General features: G+C 32.1%; 8 protein-coding genes across 12 annotated transcripts; 3 read left to right on the forward strand and 5 right to left on the reverse strand.

The window, feature by feature from the left end:
- Positions 1-61: 61 nt before the first annotated feature.
- On the reverse strand, positions 62-2,695 carry LOC124492519 (carbohydrate sulfotransferase 10). 3 transcript variants are annotated; one of them, XM_075735135.1, is made up of 3 exons: positions 1,801-2,695; positions 1,365-1,717; positions 62-1,303 (listed from the first exon to the last, which is right to left on the reverse strand). In XM_075735135.1, the coding sequence occupies exons 2-3, from the start codon at positions 1,704-1,706 to the stop codon at positions 206-208; spliced, it is 1,440 nt and encodes a 479-aa protein (XP_075591250.1). In that variant the 5' UTR covers positions 1,707-1,717; positions 1,801-2,695; the 3' UTR covers positions 62-205. The 3 variants fall into 3 exon arrangements, with proteins under 3 accessions (XP_075591250.1, XP_075591251.1, XP_075591249.1); XM_075735136.1 differs by having other exon boundaries at positions 62-982; positions 1,365-2,695; XM_075735134.1 differs by having other exon boundaries at positions 1,365-2,695.
- Positions 2,696-2,809: 114 nt separating this feature from the next.
- Positions 2,810-5,846, reverse strand: LOC124492520 (uncharacterized). 2 transcript variants are annotated; one of them, XM_047055436.2, is made up of 2 exons: positions 4,725-5,846; positions 2,810-4,621 (listed from the first exon to the last, which is right to left on the reverse strand). In XM_047055436.2, the coding sequence occupies exon 2, from the start codon at positions 4,552-4,554 to the stop codon at positions 3,073-3,075; it is 1,482 nt and encodes a 493-aa protein (XP_046911392.2). In that variant the 5' UTR covers positions 4,555-4,621; positions 4,725-5,846; the 3' UTR covers positions 2,810-3,072. The 2 variants fall into 2 exon arrangements, with proteins under 2 accessions (XP_046911392.2, XP_046911391.2); XM_047055435.2 differs by having other exon boundaries at positions 2,810-4,624; positions 4,725-5,845.
- A 624-nt stretch (positions 5,847-6,470) lies between these two features.
- On the forward strand, positions 6,471-7,774 carry LOC124492522 (tRNA-specific adenosine deaminase 1). Its single transcript, XM_047055438.2, has 3 exons — positions 6,471-6,648; positions 6,700-6,963; positions 7,025-7,774. Exons 1-3 carry the CDS (start codon positions 6,540-6,542, stop codon positions 7,747-7,749), a joined length of 1,098 nt encoding a protein of 365 aa, XP_046911394.2. The 5' UTR covers positions 6,471-6,539; the 3' UTR covers positions 7,750-7,774.
- Ppcdc (phosphopantothenoylcysteine decarboxylase) lies at positions 7,583-9,734 on the reverse strand. The gene is made up of 2 exons (XM_047055439.2): positions 9,706-9,734; positions 7,583-8,330 (listed from the first exon to the last, which is right to left on the reverse strand). The coding sequence occupies exons 1-2, from the start codon at positions 9,732-9,734 to the stop codon at positions 7,763-7,765; spliced, it is 597 nt and encodes a 198-aa protein (XP_046911395.2). The 3' UTR covers positions 7,583-7,762.
- Positions 8,597-11,616, forward strand: LOC124492521 (uncharacterized). Its single transcript, XM_047055437.2, has 2 exons — positions 8,597-10,175; positions 10,237-11,616. The coding sequence occupies exons 1-2, from the start codon at positions 8,680-8,682 to the stop codon at positions 11,531-11,533; spliced, it is 2,793 nt and encodes a 930-aa protein (XP_046911393.2). The 5' UTR covers positions 8,597-8,679; the 3' UTR covers positions 11,534-11,616.
- On the reverse strand, positions 11,539-21,437 carry Smurf (SMAD specific E3 ubiquitin protein ligase). 2 transcript variants are annotated; one of them, XM_047055440.2, is made up of 10 exons: positions 20,819-21,437; positions 19,253-20,557; positions 18,680-18,718; positions 16,516-16,645; positions 16,324-16,457; positions 13,214-14,692; positions 13,022-13,161; positions 12,764-12,942; positions 12,220-12,662; positions 11,539-12,154 (listed from the first exon to the last, which is right to left on the reverse strand). In XM_047055440.2, the coding sequence occupies exons 2-10, from the start codon at positions 19,812-19,814 to the stop codon at positions 11,952-11,954; spliced, it is 3,309 nt and encodes a 1,102-aa protein (XP_046911396.2). In that variant the 5' UTR covers positions 19,815-20,557; positions 20,819-21,437; the 3' UTR covers positions 11,539-11,951. The 2 variants fall into 2 exon arrangements, with proteins under 2 accessions (XP_046911396.2, XP_075591945.1); XM_075735830.1 differs by having other exon boundaries at positions 19,253-20,693.
- Positions 21,438-23,299: 1,862 nt separating this feature from the next.
- On the forward strand, positions 23,300-24,552 carry ATPsyngamma (ATP synthase, gamma subunit). The gene is made up of 2 exons (XM_047055441.2): positions 23,300-23,423; positions 23,490-24,552. Exon 2 carries the CDS (start codon positions 23,505-23,507, stop codon positions 24,417-24,419), a length of 915 nt encoding a protein of 304 aa, XP_046911397.1. The 5' UTR covers positions 23,300-23,423; positions 23,490-23,504; the 3' UTR covers positions 24,420-24,552.
- On the reverse strand, positions 24,455-27,195 carry LOC124493179 (tetratricopeptide repeat protein 27). Its single transcript, XM_047056257.2, has one exon. It carries the CDS (start codon positions 27,107-27,109, stop codon positions 24,563-24,565), a length of 2,547 nt encoding a protein of 848 aa, XP_046912213.1. The 5' UTR covers positions 27,110-27,195; the 3' UTR covers positions 24,455-24,562.
- Positions 27,196-27,211: the final 16 nt, after the last annotated feature.

Raw genomic sequence — 27,211 nt, forward strand, 5'->3', positions numbered from 1 at the left:
CTCTGATAAACGGAACGATGGAAAAGTTGACTTGACTACATTGGTCGAATGCTCAAGTCCATTTATTATCGATTTTATTTTTTTTCTAACGAAAATAGATAAATAAAATAGATAGAAATATAGATTTTTTTTTGTTTTAAAATAATTATTTTATCAAATATATCACAGGGAAAAACTTTTTTTGGTAGAATGAATAAAAATAATTTCAATTGGTTATCAATTCGAATAATTCATCGATTGTATAGCCAAATAATTCGAAATCTAAATAATATCGTTTATATAGTTCAATCAATGATTTGGATGATAGCTGTGATAAATAACGAATAGTTTCAGCATATTTTAATCGTTGTCGTTGACATTTTTTCAACAATAAAGATGAAGCATTGTTTTTGATTGGTGAACTAAATTGTTCATTTAGATTCTCCCATACAGTAACATTAATTAATTTGCCATTTACACGGGATTTAAAAATAAGAAAATCTTCTTCGCTTGTTTCAAGTTTTCCAATAAAATCATAATGCACAAGACATGGTTCACATCGTGTCCAAATAGGTGCCCAATGTTCATCATATTGATATGGATCCGTTGGCAATAAAAGTTCATCAACAAATTCTTTGAATGTTACTCGAAGAGTAGGATCATGTTGTTTTCCATGTAGCTTATCCAGTAACGGATTCCAATATCGTTCGTAAAAATACTGTTCTTCTTCTGGTTGTCGTTCAGCTTTGTCTTTGAATGCTGATACAACTCGTACGAATGGATGTCGAACAAATATGGCCTTATAATATTGTGCTTCACGTGAATGTACAAGAAATGTCGGCGATATTCGATACAATTGATCATTTGATTTAAAATGAAAGTTGGATAAATTATCCACCGGTTCAATTGATGATTGATTAATCGTATCATTTGAATCGATGGCAGATAGATTCTGATTTCTCAAGTATAAATACAATCGTTTGATAGTAGTCGAAGCAATTTTCTGTACAAAACACGTTACAAGTCGATGATTGTCATTAACTAAAAGTGGACATGTACGCGTGCTACAATATTTATATTTATCGGATATTGTTTTATTGCTTCCATCGTCATGTTCGTAGTGATGATATCGATGAGTCGACATAAACCGACGACGATTTGTTGATAAATGCCATGTGTTGAAAATTCTATCCAAGAATCCATAAGAATTACATACACGATTCAATCGTGCTCGACGTTTTATGTATGCCTCACGGTGACTATGGTAGAATTGTTTGTCAGTGCAATTCATCAATTGTTTTTTGTTCATATAATGTTTTGCAATCTTATCGTTAAAAAATTGAATAGAATTAAAAGCGTGTACAATCAATAAACAAAATGTTTACCTTGAATAATCTTTGCAGTTTTTCTTCGGTCAACTGTTGAACTGTGTATGATCGTGAAACATTCTTCAATGGTTTTACCATCAACGATGGTAAAAGTCCATGGACATGTCCAAAAATAGGACATAATTTCTTCTTTTGCATATGGCTTTTTGTCAATTCACCCACAAGATAATGTTGATCATCATTATGAGAAAATAAATGGTTTGTATTTGGACAATTTGCCATCATGTAAAAAAGCGCAATAGCGACGAATAATGTGATCCATATAATCAATCTTCGTATGGAATAATGACTAGATTTTATTGGATCCTGTGTTCGGAGTACCAATGAATTTTCATCCATAGATGATGATGCTATGGACAGCATTATTATGAACAGTGAAAATCATAAAAGAATCAGATTTCATTATCAGCCATTATTTACATTAAAATTTTACGTCATTAATCGTCGTTGCTGATTTTATTTAGACCTTCATTCTTGACAACGATTGATTGATGCACTGAAAATGATGAAAAATCCATAAATTTTTCTTTTTAATATCACTTTTGCTTTCAATAAAAATAAATAAATTTATTATTACTTAAACAAGATATATATGATGACGTATGATAGTGGTGAATGTTAATTCGATTTCATTCATTCATTCATATTTCCATCTACACATGACTTCAAAGTGTAAAAAACAGCAACAAATAATAATAAAATAAAATACTGATGCTGCTTATACGTCAAGCTGCAGGCTGGACATTCAAAGTTGTAAAACTTGTTGATAGCTCAGATAGCTGATTGACCGGCTAGCTAAATTAATGGCCGTGGATGTTCATTGCAATTGTTGTAACAAGATGGAAGCTCTTTTCCATCTTCCATTGGGCATATGAAATTTTTTTTTTAAATTACATTACAATTTTACTATTTATTTTTCAAGTAAAATGTGACGATTATTTTCCGGAAATTCAAATAATATTCAATTTGTTGATAAGTATCATGTTTTTCTAAATCAATCTACAAATTTGTTTGCACGCTTTTTCCTAATAAATCAATCTCATTATCGATTGACATAGCAATCATTCCATGCATCAGCTGTGACAATCTTCATTTAATGATTAAAATTGATCAAAGTAAAAATGATAAAAATTTCACAATGTTTATGAGAATAAAATGTTTTCTTTAATGTTGAAAACAAGATTATCATTCGTTGTTGATGATTGAATGACAAATTTCCAGGAAAATGACAGAAATGTAATTGCGTTTAGGCAAAATTTATTCATTTGATTTGTGATTGAACATCTACTTATTTCGAATGAATTGATTATTTATTACAATGATTGTAAAATCATGATTGAAACAAAAGTCAAAATCCAAAGTATTTTTTTTTTTTTTTGACTGGTTCACAGGATTGTTTCCATGTAAAGGTAATTTCAAGGACTAGAACACCAATGACCATATACTCATGATTAATTATTTAATCAATTTAACTCAAATGTAATTCATTAGGTAAAATATAAACAAATCAAGCGGGATAAAATCACTTGAAGAAAGACGGATAGACAGTTTGACTGATATAAATTAAAGGAAAAAACGGCTGACAATATTAGATCAAAATTCCTGTTCATGGTTCAAGTTCGAAAAAACATTCATATATAAGACAAGAAAAAGGAATAGAATTAATACCAATAACATGTACAAAATTAGTGAAGTAGATTGAATTTCAACATCGTTGATAAATAAAAGAATAGTTCATTCCGACATTATTGTCCCAAAATTCAGTTAGATTTTCAGTTAGATAACGAATGGCAAACATTAATCGTTGTCCGGGCATCATTGTCTGATGGCCATTTGAATTCACTGCCAATTCAAAATTGACTGAGAATTTATCACTAAAACCATCATTAGAATTAGGTACATAAGTTCCAGGAATTTCTGTCCACGTAAGCCATTCATTTGTAGTGTATCGTAAAATGACTTGTTTTTGAAAACATACGTTCAGTACACGAACAATACAATTGATGGTGAAAATATGATTGGAACCTGTAGGGCCGCTGAGCAAACAATTTTCAAGACAAATTTTATTTGTACGGACGCGTTCCATGAAATGAACTGGATCAGAAATTGGTTGAGGAAAAAGCATTCGCATGGTTGCAAGCATTTCATTCGTCTTAGCAATTGGACGATTATTCATGTTGAACGTTGGTGGATGAATAGATCGATTCTGCAACAACCAATCACGATCTTCATCATCAAGCTGTAATGATTTGAATGCAGCCAATGGCGGCATATATGGAACATCATCAACAATATGGCGTATAGATGCCAAATCAAGACCCATAGCATCAGCGAATCGTACAATTTTCTTACTGCCAGGCGTTCCTGGCGGAGTTTTACCGGTTTTTAACGAAGTTGATCGTACCAGAGTTGAATTTCGACGATCATTTTGATTGTTGTCATGAATTTCTTCAGCTGTAATGTCGTCTAAGCTGCCATCGTTTATAATATCACTTCTCTTGGAATCATGATTATCATGTTTCTCTTTCTCTTCACGAAGCTTTTTATTCAAAGCAACACATACGGTATTCAGATCCAAAATTGTATCATTTGATCGCGGTGTGCCATCAAAATTATCGACAGGCGATAATGAATATGATGATGAGGGTGATTTACAGTTGGAAAGTGTTGATTCACTTTCATGGTCACTATCAGAAGGACTAAATTCTTCTTTTTCATCATCATCATCAACAAGGTTATCACGGCTTTTCAATGGTGTCGAATGACAGATGCCGGTCATTCTTCTACGTGCTAAACGCACTGTTTTTGAATTATCTTGTACAAAATAATTCAATATCTTTTCGCGAGCAAAATCTTCATCCACAATAGATTCAGTACCAGAATCTGAAACAGATGTACTGGATGAAAAAGAAAATTTCTTGTTACGACCGGAATTATCATTCATTGATGAAATGCTATTAGCGGTGTTAGAATAATCGTTACAGATATCTTGACTAGAAAACATTAGCAATGCTGGAGACATTGAAAATATTGGTGATGATAATTCACCATCGATGGTTGACAATGATGGTTGCTCTAATGTTGAAGAAATATTTTCCATTTTTTGATTATTAGAAAATGATGGCGATGATGATGATAATGCCGTTGACTGGGGATCGACAATCAACGTGGATGATGAATCGTTCATTGTGATACGAAATTATCTATTCAAAAATTATAATCGAACACAAATATCGGCCTGAAATGTTGTTTTCCTGCTGTTGTCAAACAAAAAATAAACCGATTTAAAAATGAGGCATTTCTTTAGTGGGGTAATATAAATGACACATTAGACCCTAATGTAATTGATTAATATACCTTTTTTTCGATGGTATGGCCAAATATTCGAATAGATTATTATTGATGATTATAATAAATGTTTAGCATTCGTGCGAATTATTTTCATCAATCTTATCATCACAATTTCTACTAATAATTCATGAAAATAATGATAATCGAAATTCAATGTCAGATCAAAACAACGGCAATATTATTATCATCACAAATAATTTTTTTTTGTTGTCAATAATGTTGATGTTTGATATTGTTGTCATGAAAAAACAAATTTGAAACAAAACTTTCACATTCAAACTTGACTCTATCAAACTATGTGTATATTTGTAAATATTCGGATATTTGCACTTGTTTAAAACTTTAGTTGGTCGAAAAATCATAAAGTAATCAACAGATATCAGACGAAGAAAGAAAAAAAAATAATTTTAAATCGGCAAACGTGGAATGTCTTTTGCAGGTCTACAAACGAATAAATGATCAAAAAAAAAAATTCAACAACTATGCCACTTGCTGCGAGACGATGACCACTTGTCTGATCATAAACTGTCAAGATATATTCTTTGATAATAATGATGACCGGCGAAACAAGAAATTTTTTCTTTTTTTTTACTTGTTTTTTATATATTTTGTTGGAATTCAAGGGCCAACGGCGACGACGATCCGTCTACTTGTTTTGTCTAATGTGTGGTTGTTTTTGTTAAGACAATGTGGTCAATGATAATGTGATTAGAATGAAATGCTGTAGTTGGCCAAAAAAAACTGTTTTTTTTAAATTTTTTTCTGTTTGAATACAGTGCAATAGCCGTATGGTTTAGTTTTTTTTTATCTTTTATATGATAGTCGGTGGAGGTGATGGGAAACCACTACAATACCAAACATTGGTATACCATACATTTATCAATGCAAGCTTTGATTGCGTTGGCAGCATTTATTTGTGAGTAGAGTCAGATTCATATTTAAACGAAAACAAGTGTTATGAACACGATAAATAATAATGGCGATGAAAATAAATAGATTTTGTCGTTGTCGTTGGTGATATAGTTTGGATTTATGAGTTCAAACTTCGCTTCTGGAGAATGTTTTTTTTCTTCTAAATATTGAGCTCAGTTTTCTGGACGATTTTAGTATTATGAAATACAGATTTATCGATATACAAGTTAAATTTTACTCACTCAAACAAAATGTCTTTATGACATTTTCACAAAAAATTTAACAATGATGGTGGTGGTGGTTTTAGCACAAATAACACAGCCATTCTTATAGATACCCTTAGATACATAAAATTGCATTTAATTTCGTTGGCTTATTGCCGGTTATTAGGATAGATGCACACAAATTTAAGAATGCCGATTGTTTGAAGATATAAATAACATGCTTACATATGTGAATTTATGAGCGGGTTTTATTCTGCATCTAGAAGGTGGACATATTTTGTTCTCATATATGAGAAGAATAAGAAAAAATTCCGAATTATAGAAAGTGAAGGAAAGTGTAGTGATAATTTGACATTCGCAAAAGAGAAATATTAGAATTAATACACCTGTTTTAATTTTTGGATTTCTTAATTATCATCAACAACAAACATGGTTATATTTAGCAATATTGTGACTGACTAGTAAAATGTCAACTCATTTTTTTTCCTAAATAATAAACATTGAAATATATTCAAACGATGCATGAAAGAATTTGAACGATAGTCATCAACAATACAACTACTGAAATTGAAAATTAAGTTATACAGAATTTCGTAACACGATTTTCAAATTGGCAATGTTCGCATAAGACGTGCATTGTTCGAACCAAAACAATCTGAATCATACGAATATTTTTACGAATATTATGGCCAATAAACGAATTAGACTGGATGAATGCGATCCAACAGATAATGAACCAGAAATCGATCCGAATGTCATTGCTTCGCTTTGTTATGATTCATATAATAAATTGGGTAAATCAAACTAATTTTAAAGTTCTGATTTTAATTTCTAAATTTTTTTAGGAAAATCGGGTAAACCGAATCCCAGAAAAAATGAATATACGATTATTGCTGGATTGGTAGAATATCGCGACAAAAGCTCACCAACTGTAGTCTGTTTGACAACTGGTACCAAATGTTTTCCGAAAAATGTTCCATATCGTGATGAAGATATTGTTGATTGTCATGCTGAACCATTGTTGAAAAGAGCGTTTAAATGTTACCTAAATGAAGTGATCAATGATTGGATAGATGATAATAAAAAGCTAGATCAATTCTACGATGAAGGTTGCTTTATTCAATGAAATTTTATACATTTTTAAATTCTTTAAAAAATTTTATATTCCAGTGATACGTGGGCGTCATTATTGCCTGTTTGTTAGCCAATTTCCTTGTGGTTCGTTTAGCCGCTGGAAAGGCGATCCTCTTCATGATTCGAAGAACCAAAAAATCTGTGTCAACCGTAAACCAGGGCGTGGAGAATTGTGTCCAAAAGCTGCCTGTGTGCATAAAATTGCTAAATGGCGAATTTTTGGCCTGCAAGGATCTCGAATTTTAGACATCATTGGTAAACCAATAACTTTCAATCATATTGTGATTGGTAATTGCGAGACCGAATACAGGGAAACAATGGAAGAATTAGATTCGATCAAAGATTATCTAATAACAATTCCAAATGAATATTCCAAAATTTCGAATGATTTAATCGGCGATTTTCAATTTTCTCAGTTTTGTCATATACATTTTGCTCAACAATTCAGACATCCTGAATTTGTGCGAAACAATATTCCTTGTGGAAGCTCGATCGTAGCCTGGATGAGCTGTGATAGAAAAACAAATTTAAAAACCGAAATATTAGCTAATGGCCGACGATTAGGAGCAGCAAAAAGGAAAACCTTCCCCAATATTTTGGGTACATCAAGAGTTTGTGATTTTTATTTAAGACAAAATCTTGAACAATTAATCGTCAAATTTAATATAAAAAACATTAATTCTGAAAAGTATCAAAAGGATTGGAGTTTAACACAAAAAAATCTTTCCATTTTCAAAGACTGGCCAATTATTGATATATAAATAAAACTCATTTTTATCTGACAAATTCCATAATTTTTGCTACAATTTGATCGACTTCTGCCATGGCTCCCATTCCATAATCACCACAAGCTAGTTTCTTACAAATCGGTCCAATTTGAATATAGCCTAAATCGTTTAAGACTCTGATACATTTTTCCGTTATTCGATGAGTCCACATATGAGCGTTCATGGCCGGTGCATATAATAGTTTTTTGTTTATATCCCAAGCACGTACTACACAAGAAGCGAGATTATCACAGATTCCGTTAGATAATTTTCCCATTGTGTTGGCGTCCAATGGAGCAATCACGCCGATATCGGCCCAATTTCTTAATTCAATATGAAGTACAGGGTCACCCATTTTGGTCCATGTTGTCCATTCATCGGCATCTCGATAAATAGAATCAGCTGGTAGTAAATTTTCAACTTCAACAAGTTTAAAAAAATGTAAACTTGGCTCAGTCAAAACGATACGAATTTGAAACGAATGGCCATTAGCCAAACGTTTTTCTTGTAATTTTTTAATTAGAATCGGGAGTTTAATTGCCGCTACCGAGCCAGTTACAATGATGAGAATGTTGGTCATGATTGATAAATATCAAAAAATTTTTCCTGACACCAGAAAAAAAACAAATGCCGAGTAATGAACGACATTATCGATGCTTGTCAATATTTAAACGATTGGTGGCGGCTTTATTCGTTCTATTCTATTGGTTTGAGTCTGTCCAGCGTTCCTTGTTCCAACAAGGAGCCAATGATTCTTACGCAGCTCAGATGTAAAATAAATGTTTGATGATACAATGAAAAATTGTAAACACTATATAGAGGTCTGAAAAAACTATTAGATTGTTGATAGAAGCTAAAAATAACAGTAATCTAATAATGACGAAGATGATAAATAATAATTATCAATAATTATCACTATCGATAATGGCTAAAAAAGATAAGGAAGAACAAAGAAATATTCTGGCAACTACAAAACCGGCCCCATCAAGTGGTACTAGAAAATTATTATTGTCCACCGACGAAAGTCTTGATGATGATTGTGAAATTGATCTGGATGAAGATGAAGATGAACAGCATAAAACACCATTAATTAAAGAATCAAAACTTAAATTCACGACAAAATCATCTAATAATAAAAAAAAGAAATCGGTCAAGTTTGAATGTAATGGCAAATCAAACTCAATCGATGATGATGATGACGAAATATCATCGTCTTCATCATCTAGATCAAAACATTCATTGAACACACCGCCGCCAATAACCATCGGTAAGATTAAAATCTTTAAACCTTCACGCCGTCATCGATTGCTTCGTGTTCGTCGTTTCTTGAAACATTGTATCAGTATTTTGTTTTGTGTAGCATTTATGTTGTTTTTGCTATTCAATGCAAAAAATCTGCCAGATATTATACGTTCAGCTTTTGGCATACAACCGTTTTCATCCATCATTAGTAACAAAGATAAAAGTATTAAATGTGATCATATCGTTACCAAATCAGTGTGGCAACAAAATTTTCCAATGTTGACCATTGAATCGGCATTACGTTTGGTCGATGTAAACAATGATACATATCTTGATATAATCGTGCCGTTTGGAACCGGAATCGATGCAGCTTATTATGATGATACATTGTGCCAAATATATTTCAATCAGACACAGGAAAAAAGTAAAACAGTAGGATGTGGAGGTGGAGTTATGGCATTGAATGGAATAAATGGTGAACCAATTTGGGCACAATACACACCTCATGAAATGTTTGCTTCGAATTGTAATGGTGATCTTAACAATGACGGAATTAAAGATTGCATAATTGGTGGCAGAATGGCTTCTCTTTTTGCATTCGATGGACGAACTGGCCGAATTTTCTGGAGTATCACTTCAAATTATGGAGAGCCTGTTTCAGAAACTTCCAATTTTTACACTCCATTAATAATACCCAAAGATATTGATAGCGATAATGTTCCAGAAATTGTCGTCATGCATGGAGGCGATCCTTTGCGCAAACCAAATCAACGAGTACGAAATGTTGCTCGTTTGATTGTTATTTCTGGAAAAACTGGTCAAATATTGAAGTGGAGTTATGTTCCAAATAATGCCGAAAGCTATTACTCACCACAATTATTAGTACATCCAGATGGAACTTCGCTAATACTTTATGGAACCGGAGGTGAAACACATCCTGGTGGTTTATACGTTGTTGGATTAGAAGCCTTACTTAACGGACAGATTGAACATAATTCACGAGCCATCTATCAGGATTGTTGCAAAGGTGTTATTGCACCACCAGTTTTGATTGATATAAATGGTGATGATGTTCTCGACATCATTCTTGCCAATTTTAATTCCACCATATTTGCATTTGACGGTTTTACCTTCGAACAGATTTGGAAACACGAACTTCCTGGATCGGAAACCTATAGGTAATTATTCGGTAAAAATTATTCTGATTTTTTATTAATGTTATTTTTTTTATTAATGAAGCACTCCTTCGATCGGCTATTTCAATGAAGATGATGTACCTGATTTTGGTGTCATTTATCAATTCGGTCCAGGTTTTCCTATTTATTATTACACTGAATTTCATATTCTTGATGGACGTAATGGAAAATCTTTGCTTAAGAATCCAATAAGAATGTCTATAGGGACTCAATCATCTCCATTAACGGTTTCAACTTTGGCTAGAAATGATATGTTTTTGTTCTGGTATTCTTCGTGCACCAATTCTTCGTTAAGCGGAAATATCACAGATGAAATCATCAATAACGATCCTTTTCAACTAAGACCTGATGTGACAGTACATGAAACATCACGAGCAGATTTTTGCCGTATTAGGTATGGCGATAAGGCAAAACAATACACACAATTTCTGGCTCTAACTCCACCGAATAATTTGGAAAAGATCTATGATTCTCGCATTGATGAGCCGATTATCGAGAAAATGAATTATACAGAAATCAGCTATGAATGGTATCGAAACAAACAAGCTGTTGCCACACAATCAAATATTCCATCATCATATGAAAATTGGGCAACTGTTACAAACGTCAACGACGGACGACAAATGAATAATTATGATAATTTACCTGTTGCACAGTCATATGGTCGATATGAAAATGATTTTGCTGGTCAAAACACATTGGATATGTTTAAAAAATATAAAAAATGGTCACAAAATGAACCTGATGTCGGTATTGATGATTCAAGTTTGCTATCACAGCAGCAACAGCAACGACGACGAAAAAGACATGTTGGTCTTCATAATGGTGATTCTATTCAACGAGTCATATCGACTGGCACCTTAGCGCCATCATTGAAATCATATTCCGAAAATGATCAATTACCAGTTGATGGCTCAATCGATATTATATTTGCAACATATTCATTTCCTCCATCTTCAAACGTACGTTTAATGTCCGATGCAATGAGAACTTGTGTTCAAAGTTATTTAGCACAAGAAAAAGAATTACGATTGATAAATGATAATTCACCATTTAAACAAATGAACTATGATCATGACGCATACGAAGCGGCAATCAATGAAATCTGTTCCAAGAAAACGGTTGATGATCAAACGACGACAATGACGATGGATGATGATCCAGTCAAAATGAATGATTGGATTCGTGAGATGGGTTCAATGACTGTCCATCGAGTAAATCTTAAATGTTTCGATAAAATAAAACAGAAACAGATTCCAATCAAAGAGTACAAATATCAAAGATGGCCAAGTTATCTAGGCATAATGGCCGATTCGGTTGCAAATGTTATTGATGAATGAAAATGTAATTGAGAGAAAATTTTATTTCGAAAATTATTTACAAATGAATAATAAATTCCCTAATAATATGTATGCGAAAAAAATTCTTCCAAAAAATTTTGTAAAGTTTGACAGTGATGATGATGACTGGGTTGTTGTTGTACTCATGAATGAATGTGGTAAGATGCTATAATGACCACAATAAGTTCTGAAAAGGAATTGCTGTTTTCATATATCACAGCAAATTTTCAATGACGATGAACATATTTTTTTGTTTCATTTTTGAATTGAGATGAGCAATGCAGGAAGCTCTTTTGCCAAAGGATATCTTTATGATAATGAAATTGATGACTATAATTAGAGGCACAAACATCCAAATACTATTAATTTGCTTTAAAATACATCAGAAATTTGAAATTTACAAGGATATAGTATCAATCTATTCGACTGCAAATCCACAAGTCTCTTCAATTGCTTGCGTTAATTTTTCGAATAATTTTTCATAATTTTCATAGGGCGGAATGTCGATTCGATTGAAACAGGTATGAGCTTTGGGTAGATTTTCCGTATCGGCATCAATCAAATGTATTGTAAATAATCTAGGGGCTGCAGCTCCGGTTGATCCTTGTAATGCTTTAAAGCCTGTTAGAATACATACAATAACATTAATTTTGACACTTCATCACGTTTTACAGAGGAACACAAACCTTGTAATGGAACTCTCGAACTGCCAGTAACAAATTGTAATAAACGAGCACGCCGCTCTTCACAGAATGAATCGACAGCTTGCCAAAACCATTGAACAATATTAGATTCCGGTGAACAATGTTTTAGCCGAGTATGCTGTTTCCAATCGACCAAATCGATTTTGCCCAATCCTCCAATGACTAATTCCAATTCTTTTTCATCGAAATTGCCAAGTAAATGTTGCGGTACTAATTCACAGAATCCTTTTTGTAAGGCTCGAAATTGTTGTTCAATTCCATGAGTAAACCGAAAATTGACATACATCTGTACATATTCTTTTTTATTCTTTTCCGTAACGATAATATCTTTTCCATTTGGCTTTAATTCTTTTACTTGAATCTGCCCAAATGAATCGTGATTGACCGAAAAAGTCATATCCACTACAGTGGTTATATCATTTTCACTTTTCATTAGATGAAATGGAATGAAATTTAAGAAAATTGTTATATAATTAGTTTGAAACGTTAATTACTATAGCTAGAGTTATTTCGACGTGACACTTACAGCATCCATCGTAAACTACGATAAAGTTCAGGATCAACTGATTCAATATCATCAAGGGTGATCGGTTTGTTCAGTAGCATCTTATAGAACGGTAAAGTAAAACCACCATCGATATAATGTCCATGGAAAACAGCGATACCCATTACACGTCCAACAAAATGGAAATATGAAAGATGGTCCTGTAAATTATTGAAATTAGAATTATATATGATTGGATTAGATCAAGATAATCAAGTAATGCAAGCATATAGACATTACCGGATTGATGGATGAATCAGGATTTATCTGAAGAGTGTAAATATCATCTCGCGTATATTGGAATAAACCATAATAAGGGTTCAACATTTCATGCGAAAGCATATAAAGCCATTCACGAGCAATACCGCCATAATCAAGACCTAAAAAAATTTAACCAATTTAACCAAATTTAACGAAATTTAAAGATTTTACCTTCTTCATCTTTAAATTTTATCATCAATCGTTTACGTAAATCTTTTGGCCTTAATTTTAAAATGACACGATATGAATCTTCAAATATATCATCACGAGATACTTCAATTCGACAATGACCAGATTGTGGTTGAAATGTTTGTAATTCTTGCCTTAGCAAGCTCATTTTCTGTACAAGATTTCTACGTTTTTGTTGCTGACTAATTGGTAGACTTGAGATTCCATTTTTGAGATTTTGTAGATTATCATCGGCAGCCGTATTGGCGTTTGCCGTACGTTTAATTTTGGTGTTGCTATTGTTATGGTCGTGATTCGAATGATGATTAGTAGAGCTACCATTCGATTGTGGTTGTTGTGGTTGATTGTTTGATGTTTGTGAGTTTTTGCTAAACGATTTTATAAGATTTATTATCATTTGAGAATGCGAGACCAAACGTGGATCAGTGAATTGTGTTGTTCGATTTCTATGATCAACATAATAACGGCGACCACCAGTCGTATGTCTGACTTCCCAGCCACATCCTAACGGTCCAACCAATTCGTCAAGATTAATGTCCATATTGATTAATTCTCTTGGGACTCGTGGATCTGTCCATGTACTGTTTCCGGAATCAATTTGATAAAAGTAAACCTGACCCTGAGGTGTTGTTCTCATTTCGTAGCCAACGGGCATCGGCGGTGGAGAGCTAGTCCTGTTGTTATTATCATTGTTATCAATAATTGCTACTTCCGAATTAGAAATGAGACAATTATTGTTATTATTGTTCGCAGCATTCAATGCGGTCATCACAGCTTCATGCAATTGATTACGGGCAAGATAATTTCGGTGGCGAGTAGAACGGCGTTGATGATTATTTCTTTGTTGCTGTTGACCCGTTGATTGACTGATGGGAGATGAATTCACTGATGAAACAGTATTGGTCGAATCCAATGAACTTTGTTGTTGTTGATGATTATGATGTAGATGAAGATGTTGATGTTGGTGACGTGAAACCGAACGAGAAGCTGGACGGCTAGGTGTTTGAGAATTAGAAACAGTTAATGCAGCCGGCAGAGTTGGTCTTTCCCATTGTGTAGTGCGTAAAACATGATTTATATAATATAAACGACCATTCGATGTACGACATTCTGTCCAACCATCAGGTAGATCATCAACACCTTCAACATAGTTTCGAGATCGTACAATAGCATCTTGATTATTAGAATTATTATTGGCACGATTATCGGATGCTGTTGTTGTAGTCGTTGTAGGAGATGATGTGGTTACAACCATATTCTGCAATATGGCACTATTCCTATGTGAATGATGATGATTACCGCCATTTGCAATGGTGACATTATTGTGCCGTGATGAATTATTATTATTGGCTGTCGAATTTGTCGTCGTTGCCGTATCACGAGAAATCATACTAATCACAAGTTGACCTTTGATTATATCTGGATCTTCTTCACGAAATTTGTGCAAATCAAGACGTTGATCTAAATTAAAGAAAAAACAAATAAAAATATGAAAAGAGCTTGAAAAATAACGATTATCATTGCTGATAGATATATGTTCAACCTACGAAAAAAATTGGTGGCCATCATTTGGAAAAACCACCAAATGTGCCGTGATGATGCGTGCGTGAAACACGATAGATATTTGATAGATTTGATTTTGTGTATGTGTGATATTGTAGGCGGTGTATTGTGAGTGATAATAAAAAAAATGAATGAACTAAAGATACAGTTATCCCACAAGAAAAAAAAACTAGTTCAAACCAAACTCTATTAATATTGTGGAGATGATTTATTTTACAATGAAAAACGGGAACGAGATCAAACAGGCAAACAAATTCAAATGAATGAATAAGGGAAAAAACAAATATAAAAATTTCAATTGCGGACATATGTATATTTTAATTATGATTTGTGACAAACAATCAGTCAGGTTTTGTTGGTTCAAACCGGGTGAATTGATAAATCATCATCATGATGATAAACATGAATACTAAGAATGAACAAAGAAAAAGGAAAACGTGACCAATACATTGATCGAAATCTATACGAAAGTTATCATTACAAAGGACAATGATTATTATCATAAGTATCAATAACATAAAAAGTGTTCTTTCGTGATTTTTATACCACAGATAACAATAACATTAGTTTATCATTCAATATATCAGGAATAATTTACAGAAATTCGAAAAAAAGAACGATAGGTAAGTTAGTACATCTTCACTAAGATTCAATCTTTTTCCTTGTTTTTTTTGTTTGATCTTGAAAATTAATGACAAGAATAAGCAATATATTTCTCATATGAAACAAGTGTGCCTTATTGGCAGTGTCTTCTACATTTAAAATAAATATAAGTAAGCAATATAGTTGTTTCAAACAAATTAAGAAAAAGTTTTCAATAATTAATTCATTCGATCAATGAAGGACAAAGTAACAGGTAAGAGTGAAGAAATAACATCTCGTTATTTTGATAATCAAATTAGCCAATGAAGAACAAAGAATGAAGTTTCTAGCTAAATCCTATCAGTATAAGTTAATATTTTCAAGCTCATCTGCATCATTTGTAATCCCGACAAAATTCTTAAAAAACAAACAAGAAAGGATATCTGAATAACTAGTAATTATCTGGTTTTCTAATCGAAACTTAACACACCAACTCTAATCAATTAAATCAGAAAATTACGTTTGGAAAAAAAATCAAAAGTAAAAACTCACACACAGAAAACACGCATACACATAAAAACATTTGTTTGAACAGAAGTTCAATTCGACAGCTAAATTATTCTCTTGATGCTGATATTTTCATATATACTTTGCTATCAAGTTAATTTTGAAAAACAAGAAAAATATTCAACAGGTGTGGCGACATAACCAATTGGATTTCGTGCCTAGAAAAAAATAACCATACATGCATTGAATATAATATTTCCACTAATAATAGGGATGCTATTATAAAATGTACTACTGAACATTTTTCATTGATTGGTTGGTTGATTGATAGAAGATAAAATGCTCAAAAATGAAAAAAAAACAAAATCCGAACATTTAGTTTTGTTTCGATAAATCCCAATGCAAGCAACATGTCATACTTTAGATTCATTCATACTTACATCCAGCATCCTTAAGACTTTGTATAAGATTTGGCATGATTTTAACGCATCCAAGAAAACCGGCACCATGTTTTTTGTGTATTTTCTTTTGATTCCAAATGGATATTGTTAATGAATCATTTTTCGTTAAATATCTATGATTAATAGCAAAAATTAAAAAAAAATGACAAAATTCTCACCAATTATTCTTACAGATCATAATTTTTGTTCCATTTTGGGCTAAGAGTATCTTTACACATATCAGTTGTATGACATTGATTACCGGTGATTGCATTCGATGGACAAGCATCCACAGTAATCTTGCAGAATGGATCCGGTAGACCTGTAAAAAAGATGCAAACATTGAATTTTAATGACAAAGGTTATCACTATTATTATTACTACTATTATTAAAGACACAATTCAAGAATTGTTCGAATGCATACAAAGATTATCATTAAATTCAATAAAATGGCAGATGGTTATAACAGAGACCATAATCATCATCATCATTATAAATAAAAAGTACTTCAGTGATCAGTGAAGCGAACAAAAAAAAAATCCATGACATGTGACCGAAAAATAAAATACGAAAAAAATGTCATTACGATAGGGGCCATTAGCATCATGAAAATGGCAATGAAATTATTGAGTGAACAAAAAAAAATAATTTCATCTCTCATTTCCCTGAGAATATGTTTTTATTATTAATCACATTAGGAATGAATTACTCGGAAATGGTCGACCGAAATTGTGAATGATGATGATGATGATGATGATAAACGAGAAAAGAATTCCATATGATAAATAAAATAAAGATGAAAGGGAACTCATTTTTCTTTTATTCATTTTTCCAGTTGATAATCGTCTTTACCTTTTGCACATAGAAAGAATAAATGTTTCCGACATGATGATGACATCGAAACTAAATCTATTTGGATATTTCAATGTATATGATATATAATGATCATTATTATTATATCATTATATAGAAAAAAACTTTAATAATTTCAATCATAAATTGTTAAATTGTCATAATACAAAAATAATAATTAAAAGTTCAATTGAGGTTTCCAATTAACCTCACTTCTTAACCAAAAGCTAAATTGTTTATTTTTTTTATACATGTGTTTTGCAATCACAAACAACAACAAAAATCGTCCAACCGCCATCATCATCATGATTGCAATGCAATACAAAGGTATGATGATGGAAATGGGAAAATACGAAAATCTAGAAATTTAAATTCGAAATTGTATGGTTGATGATAAAAAAGCACAGCGTCAACCAACCAATTCGTTTGAAAAATCACTGATGATTCGAATAAATTTCATATGGATGAAAAGTTATTGTAAAAGCCAAAAGGATTTGAACAGACATTTCTTTATTTTATCCATTTTTTTTAAACTGAATCTATGAAAAAAACGGAAAGAAATCTATAGATGAAAAATCGCAAGTCAACAAATTGTTTCGTTTCATTTATTTACATCATCATTATATGTGTACGATCATCATAGAGTTGGAGAAATAAATTTGAACAATAAAATAAATCGTCTACTGAATGATGACAATCAAGTGCAGTATTACATCGATTAATGATGACAATTCGACTATCATAAAACTAAAACTCAAAAAGATCGTTGATCAAAGCAGCCATCATCATGGAACTTGTTGGAAAATTGTTAACCAAACTATAGCCATCTTCAACCAAAATATCAATGTATTGAGCCTAGTCGGTTCTAATCATCACTGTCATCCGAATAAAATTCAATAAACGGATCATCGATTATGATGATGATGATGATGATGGCCAATTGTTGTAATGATAATTGCAACCATCATAATCAATGATGAACTTTTTTCACATTAAGAATGGTTCCTGATTCGAATATCAATAACAAAAAAAAAATTATCGTTTTATTCTTTTATAGACACAACTACACACATAAACCAATAAGAATTGACTACTGTTATCTATTTTGACATAATTCAAATGAAAATAAATTTTCATTCTTATTCGCATCAATGATAACATCAACTATTCACCAAAAAAAAAAAAAAAAATATAGATTAATGGCAATTTTAATGTTAAAACGAAAATGAAAAATAACAGTACCCTGTTTATGTCAATTTTGAAATACAGTAGTGAAAAATAGAATAAAATAAAATAAAAAAAAATTCTAGCAACTTGCTCCACTTGATTATCATTCTATGAGCTACAATAATCATAATTTATCATTTCTAAACTATATTTTTCCCTATTACATAACATATAATCAACACAATTTTTATCAAAACAATATAATGTACAGCACCTATTTTTGAATTCATTTGAAATTCATTATTAATAATATGATATGATGTATGTGGTACTTACTGAAAAAGTCCCTTTTGACCAGATTTTTGGCACAAAACACTGTTTTAATGGAGAATTTTGAAAAAAGGGAAAAAGAAAAAAAAAAAAGTTTCGTTAGTCATGGAAAATTGATATATGATTTTTATAATTAATCAATTTGAATTCAATTCATTGTACATTTATCGGTCAATTTACTCTTGGCCGATATAGGGGACAATTATTTCCGTAACTAATCCGAATAGATATGATTCGTTGATTTTTAATTATGATATAAAAATTATGCATACAATGGTTATTCATGCGTTTTCAAAAAAAAAAAATATTCGGTTTAGGTACATACAATAACAATTTGCTGGTGTACAGTATTTAAACTAGCTATAGGAAATCGAAAAAATCATCAAAAAAAAAAAAAAAAGAAAATCGTTCATGACGTCTATTAGGGCCATGTTGATTATTAAATGCGTAGAATTTCCGCCCTTAAATTTGTAATTATCATTAAACAAAAAGAATTTCCTCATATATGATAAGATAGCCTTTATGCTTAATGCCTAATCATTACCGATAAAGAATCGGAAAAAATTGTTTATTACTTACCATTTAGTCGAATTTTTGAGATCTCTGCTGCTGCTGAACCACAATTAACTGGTTGACTATTCGATGAAGCGATAACAATTTGACTATGACTTCGTCGATGATGCTGTAAACGATTTGGATGTGGAAGCTGTCCATTACTGCAACTACTATTACTATGTTGATGATGTATCGGAGAATCGATGACCATATTTGATGCCATATTCTCATTTATGTTTGATTGTTGTTGTTGTTGCTGTGTTTGTTTACCGGATGATGGTGATGTGGATGTCGGATGAGTTATCGGACTTCCGGTTGTTGAGGTAATTGGACTAGTACTAGCAGTACTATTATTACTACTGCTAATGTTATCCTTACGGTGTCGATCTGTTTCTGACGGAACAGTTATACGATGATTACGTTGGTTAGAAGTAGTTAATTTTGATTGAGATGATGTCGATAATGCAATCGTTTGTGTTGCCATTTTATTGTTTCTATTGTTATCTAATGTTTCTTTGGCAAGCAAATGCTTCTGTTGCTGCTGCTGCTGATATTGACGGTTCGATGACTTGTTTTTTGATTTCATTCAAAACAGAATGTGAAACGAAAAAAAAAATCGGTGGATAGGATCACAATATTAAATATGGTATATTGTTGCTGTATACAGTATATACTGAATATAATTTGTCGTCGGTATTTTATGCTTGTTGGTCTATTCAAAAATTCAACTATATTATGATAATGATGTTGTCAATCATTTAATTTTTCGGTTTTTTTTCATTATAATTCTCCAATAAAAACATTAAAAATAATAATAATAATCCTAAATGAATACTTTTTTTGTGAATGAAATGATGAATAGATGGAATGGATGGATAAATCATAAAAATGAGAAGAGAATCACATAAATAACAAAATAATCGACTGAATTATGGACTATTTCGCATGATAATTTATTTTTTTTCTAAACTTTCTTTTCTATATACGTATATTTCATTTTCGATTCGATCAATTTGACAATAAAATCAATGAATCATCAATGAGATTACAATGCACTATTGTGTTATAAACAAAATGATGATTATAGTGATGTCGAAATATCATAATAATTGTTATTGTTATACAAAAAAAAAAATTTTTTTTGAAATTAAAAAATCTTCACAAAATATTTCTCATTCGATGAAATCATTTTGTTTGTTCCCACACCATTTACATATATAAACAATTATATCAATATATGATAATGATGATATTAATCGAATAAAGCTTAGTACTGCCAGGCGATATGGAATTGAGATTTTATTGTTTTGAATTTCGGCTTTTTCAATACTATTGAGTTTTTTAAAAAAAAAATATATAAACAAAAATGAGAATATATCTATTTTAAGTTTATATAACACAAATCAAACTGATTTTTGTTGTTGTTGTTGTTGAGAATCCATACACATCAAATGGTAAATAGTGTCTGCAAATATTTTCACATATCAATCGTATGTATTGATAGGATCATTTTCCATACGATTGATACAATTGATTGACACATAATTAACCAATTATTAGGAAAAAAACAACTAGAAATCATCAACTCACCATTATTATCACTTTGGGTTAAGATTCCATTATTCATTGATAATATCTATCAAATCATATACATCGCATGATGGGGAAAATGAACATTGAACAAAAAAAAAACACTGTTCTTTCTTTGTGGTCACAATGTTGGGGAAAATCCGAATATCAATATCACGTTGTCGATGATGAATGATGAAATCATTTTCATTTATGATCCATCGATTGATTTAAACATTAGAATTCTGAACATTCATCCATTATAAACTTGGTTTTTTTGGGAACGTTTTCCAAACGTTTAACCCGTTTTCTACAATAATGGAAAAAACCCCATGACCACAGCATGAATTATCAAAATCACATAAGGGGTGGTCAAATCATACACATACATACACACAATAAACAGATGGAAACAAACATATTTTGGCCATGGCCAAATAAAAAAAATTGCAATATTTCCAATTCAATTCTACTCACAACAACACAAAAGCATATACACAAAACAGACATTCACGAAGAACTCAAAACTCGATATGATCGTCATTCGTTCCATTACAAAGTCTGTGCTGTTGTTGTTATGATCGTCTGTGTCCAACAAGTTGTTGTTAGACGACAACAACAACAACAACAACAACAACGATAACAACATGAGGCAGGTTTTCATCATGGCAACAGGCTTCATTCGGCAATCTGTATATCATACACATATGAATGCTGCTTCTGCTGTTGGTATTCGAATTGAATCTTGCATATTGTATTGAATGGAATGTTGTATTATTATGATAGCACATCGTGTCGATTTCGACCATTTTCAGTGAATGGCATTTTGACTTGAACGATAACATTTTGGCTTTCGTTTTATTCATTCTTTTTGTGTGAATTTTTTTTTATACATTACATAAAATTGTCTCAAGTCATTCATTCACACATTCTGAGGCCGCTGCCGCCATCAGAGATGCTCTCATAATGATGACTAGGAATTTATTGAGAGCGAGTCTGATTTTTTTTTTGCTCTTTGTTCTTTTACATTTAATCAAGTTTTTTTTTCTTCACTTTGAAACCTGGTTGTTGTCATCGTCGTCGTGGTGATGATGGTTGACCATGATCATCACTATGTTTATATTATGGACGTGATCTGATGAATTCATTCATGCATAGAATTCAAAATCTTTTTTCATCTTGTCGCATTTGCATTCTTTTCAGAATGAGGATGATGATGACAGAGGACAAAACATTTTCCATTTTTTTTTTTTTTTGTCAATGATGGCGATTATTCTCATAGATAAAAGAGGAAGTTTTAGAATCAATGTATAGTAAATATTAATTTGCATAATCCACTAATAATCATGTATAATGATGATAAAAGAGTCGACGGTATATAATCAAAAAAGGGATTTTTTTCCTGAGAAAATAATTTATATACAAAAATACTAAAATATGGAATGTTCCGAATCGACGATGGTGATAATTTAAAAAAAAACACACACACACACGCATACACAAACACACACAAAATGATTATGATGGCAAATTGAATATCCGACTGAATCAGAAGGGTTACTCCTATGTGATTATAATAATAGAATATTTTTTCTCAACTTTATAGAGTTGGTCATTGATACATCATTCATTCATTCATTCAGTCATTTTTTTTCTAATTGACGGTAAAATCATTGCATAAAAACATTTGCTCTCTTTATTTGTGGTTTTATATGATTCCCAAGGCTTTAGATCTCTTTTCTTTGCTTTCTGTGAGTAATCTAGATCTAAAAAATAGCCTTAAGCTTATCATTCATTCAATATCATCATCATATGTATGAGGCCTACGAACAGTGAAATCGTCTACTTATTTTAAACAAACTAAAATTATGATAAGTTTATTGAAACTTGTATACCATGAAGAAGATTTTCAATTAAATTTAACGATAAATTTTCCAACCAATTTATATTAACACACGTTCAAAAACAATATGACCAGATAAAACTTACCATTGATTATGATGATGATGATAATAATAATGGATAAGGACGTTTGTCGTCGTCGAATCGAATCATAACAAAAACAAAAAACCCAGATACCCGATTGCCTGAATGGCCTAGTCCGTCAGGCGTCAACACATTGCACCAAAATGCCCGACTAACCGATGAACCGTCCGTTCATTCAAAGGATACTGACACAAATGAAAATGGAATGACTGACTAACACTAACCAGCTAACTGAATGAAACGAATTCTGGTCATTGTATGAATAATTTCAATTCTTTTGCTTTTGGAACACTAGCTTGTATGTGCAAACTTTGTCAGTTGAAAATAAAGTGTTCGTCAGACGCCAGAAATAATAGTAGCAAGCAAAATGTGAAAAAATCAATGCTATATATTTCGTATTCCAATATAATATTGAAAATCCAGAATTTATTCCAGAATAATCCCCGTTGAAGAGCCATCTTGTGTTTGCTATGCGAACCACATGTTTCAATTTATACACATCAAGTCTGTGAAGGTAGAAATTGAATATGTGCTTTTCACCTTCAGCTGTCGCAGCATTGTCGATGTAACCTATTCGTGTGTGTATGTTTGTTATATCTAAATTCGGTTTTTTAATAATAGGTTTTTTGGCCATCAAATTGTAATTTTTATTCTACCTCTTATCGGTTCGAAAATTTTAATTTTTATTTTTGTTTTCAATTTTCAGATAAATTGGCTCAACATGCTTGCACTCCGTTCATCGCTCAATAATGCAGCCCCGGTTTTGGTTTCATTGGCCACCGCGACCAATCAAAGCCGTGGTATGGCTACGCTTAAAGATATTCGTGTTCGTCTCAAGTCTGTTACCAACATTCGAAAAATTACACAATCCATGAAGATGGTTTCCGCCGCCAAATATGCACGAGCCGAACGAGATCTGAAAAATGCTCGAGTTTTTGGATCAGGCACTCTTCAATTTTATGAACGAAGTGATTTAGTCACCGAAGAAGACAAAGAAAAAGGAACCAAACCTGGTACACTAATTGTCGCCATCGCATCTGATCGTGGCCTTTGTGGCGCTGTTCATTCATCGGTAGCCAAAAAAGTGCGACAAATCATGGCTCATGAATCGGACGCAGACAAGATCCAGATAGTCTGTGTTGGCGACAAAGCTAAAGCTATGTTGGCAAGACAATTTGCTAACAACATTTTGATGTTGTTTAACGATTTTGGTAAACGACCACCACAATTCGGTGATGCTCGAGAGGTTGCCTCACAAATATTGAACTCTAACTATGAATTTGACCGTGGTATAATCATCTACAATCAATTTAAATCTGTCGTATCCTACAATACTACTGAGATTCCTGTGTTTAGCCAAGGTTCCATTAATTTGTCGCCGAAGATTAGTGTATACGACAGTTTGGATGAAGATGTCATTCGATCCTATTATGAATATTCATTGGCCAGCTTGATTTTCTATGCAATGAAAGAAAATGCCTGTAGCGAACAATCATCCCGTATGACGGCTATGGACAATGCATCCAAGAATGCTGGCGAAATGATCCAGAAGCTTACGTTGACATTCAATCGAACACGTCAAGCTGTCATTACCAGGGAATTGATTGAAATTATTTCAGGTGCGGCTGCTTTGTAATCGTCATTTTTTCCATCAAATAAAGCAATGTTAGATTTAAAATTAAAAAAATTCGATAAATCGAAAAATGTAATTATTATTGAAAAATTCAATTATTAAAAAAAAAATTAAATCCAACAAGAATTAATATTGATTATTATGATTCACTTATTCAAAGTATCCATGACTTGATTCTGTATATGTAAGATTGCGTCGAATTTTGCGTTTAATTTTTCCAATGTTGATGGTTCTGTTATAGGTAAATCTGATCTCGTTTTGTTTACTTGCCCCACAATAGAGTTTAGCGACAGTCGGAATGAACCTAATGTTGTGCGAAGTTTTGGTGGATATTTTTTAATAAATTCTAAAATATTCACGGCTACATCTTCAAAATGGCTCAAAACTTCAATAATCTTGTAGACATCTTTCTCCCAATCACTCAGCAATATTTGACGTTGTGATTTTTGCAAACATTGTTCAATTTTCATCACATCATCTCGGTCACGATTTGCCATTAGTAACAATCGGGCATATAGATTCCAGATTTTTGCCGTTCCAGGTGACGTACTCGTTATACGTCCGAATAGTTCTAAGGATTTCGAAATTAATCGTTGATCATTTGAATGTTCTTGAAGACATTTGACGAGTATTTCAGCTACTTGATCATCTAAATATGTTCCTTTGATGTCTATTAATCGATGCCATGCATGAATGATTTCCCAAATTTCGCCAAGATCGGCACAAACGGCGATATAGTTTTCCCAAATTTTCCATTGTTCAAAATTACATTTAATGGCTTCTTGTAATGTTTTCATTGCTCGTTCTTTATCCCCGAGTTTGATATAAGCTTTGGACAGATTATTCCACGCTTCAAATGAATCAGTATCGAATTGCAGTACTTTTCTATAAGCCATGACAGAAAGATTCCAATCTTCCTGAATTAAACCAATATAACCCATACGATACCAAACATCGGCTTGCATGGAATTGACATCAATTGATTTTCGAAAATATTCCAAAGCATTATCATAATCTTTAATATTAAAATAATGTAGACCAAGCAATTTCGGTGCTCGAGCATATTGATTATTCGATATTTTCCATGAATAATGGAAACAATCAAGATCTCCGGTTATTTCGCCCAATAAACAATGCATGTCAGGTTGGTTATGATTTTCGGTCAATTTTTCACGAATTATTTCCTCGGCTTTATGCAGCAAGCCAATCTTTCTATAGCATTCGATCATTTCACGCCAGTTTAGTAATCGAAGATAGACATCCAAAGCTGATTTGTAGACACCCAGAGCAAATAATAGATCTGCATAATGCTTTTCTATTCTCCAGAATGGATTTGAAATTGTCGAATAAAAATATCGTATTCGCTGAAATACTTGTTCGGGAAAAAATTTTTCATTGGGGTAACGTATTGTTTCGTAGAGGGTTTGAAGCTGTTTCAATGAACGTTCCACCCGTCTACGCATCGAACGTTCTTGAAGACTTCGCATTTCCAATAGAATAAACTGCATAATCCAATGGTCACAATGTTGCAGAAGGAAATAAATGAAGGTCAACAATTCTTCACGTAAAAGTTCATCGGTTGATGATCCAAATCGTTGTTGAAATTTGATCCAAGTGACCATTAACGATTGTTCAATAGGCTTTAAATTGACGATTTGTTTGGATTGAGATGTTTCTTCATTAATGAATTTTACTTCTTGCAGAAGCGTATTATCCTCCAAAGGTTCATTAAATGGCATAGCTATCGTGATTTTAACTTCACTATTCTGCTGTTCTTTGTTATGATCGTCTGATAATCGTTTGAGATTGACCATCAATTGTGAAACTGGTTTTGTTTGAAATTGAGTTCGCATTCCAAGTCGACCAATCAAATTGAATGAAATATCGGAATGGGTTTTAGCCAACGACATGAATTTTTTCGAATTTTCTTGATCGCCAAAAGCTGTAAATATATTGACCAATTCGGTAAACAAGTTCATTTTGAATGAACGGCCTATTTTTTCATTTGATGCAAGAATCGATTCTATTGTGTTCGAATAATCGAGGATTTCATCATAAAGCTTCCCAGTTGAAGATGAAAGTGATAATTGATGGATAATGGCCGAACGCATTGACCATAAAATAAAGTACAATTGTTCATCAGGATGATTTTGAAAGAAGGTATTGAATTTTCGATTCAAAAATTCGAATACAAGTCGACATATTTTCAATAATTCAACATTTCTTGCCAATGGAGAAATAGTTTCACCATCAATATCAAGAGAATATTCAATACAATGAATATCTCCGTTTTTACTTTCGAGATTGAAAAAATCTATGACAAACTCTAGACAATCATCGTAGGATTTCTTCTGACTTCGATCGATATGAAATAGAAAATTATCAATGACATAAAGCTGCAAACATGATATGGCTCCGACCAAAAGCTTCCCAGTTCTATCGATCAGTTGTTTAGCTCCTTTAATTTCGACAAAATTTTCTTCATCTTTCTGGTAATTACGAAACATTGATGTTAAAGCTTGACGAATTTCACGATTTTTGAGAATTTCCAACCAAATCAATTCATTCTTAAAATGAACATACGTTATGGGCATTATTGATTCGACAATAAATTGATGATGATCAATCAACAGATCATAATATCTGTGTAACATTGTATCGCAGAAAATTTCCAAACTATCATATTCTTCCATGATGATGTATTGAAGTTGATAAAGATAAATTCAAAAAAAAAATTAAAACAATTTTGAGTCACATGTTTCAGAAAACATGTTAAGTATCGTTCAAAGATGGCG

The sequence above is a fragment of the Dermatophagoides farinae genome, chromosome 1 (genome assembly GCF_024713945.1).
Source record: "Dermatophagoides farinae isolate YC_2012a chromosome 1, ASM2471394v1, whole genome shotgun sequence".
NCBI classification, from domain to species: Eukaryota; Metazoa; Arthropoda; class Arachnida; order Sarcoptiformes; family Pyroglyphidae; genus Dermatophagoides; species Dermatophagoides farinae.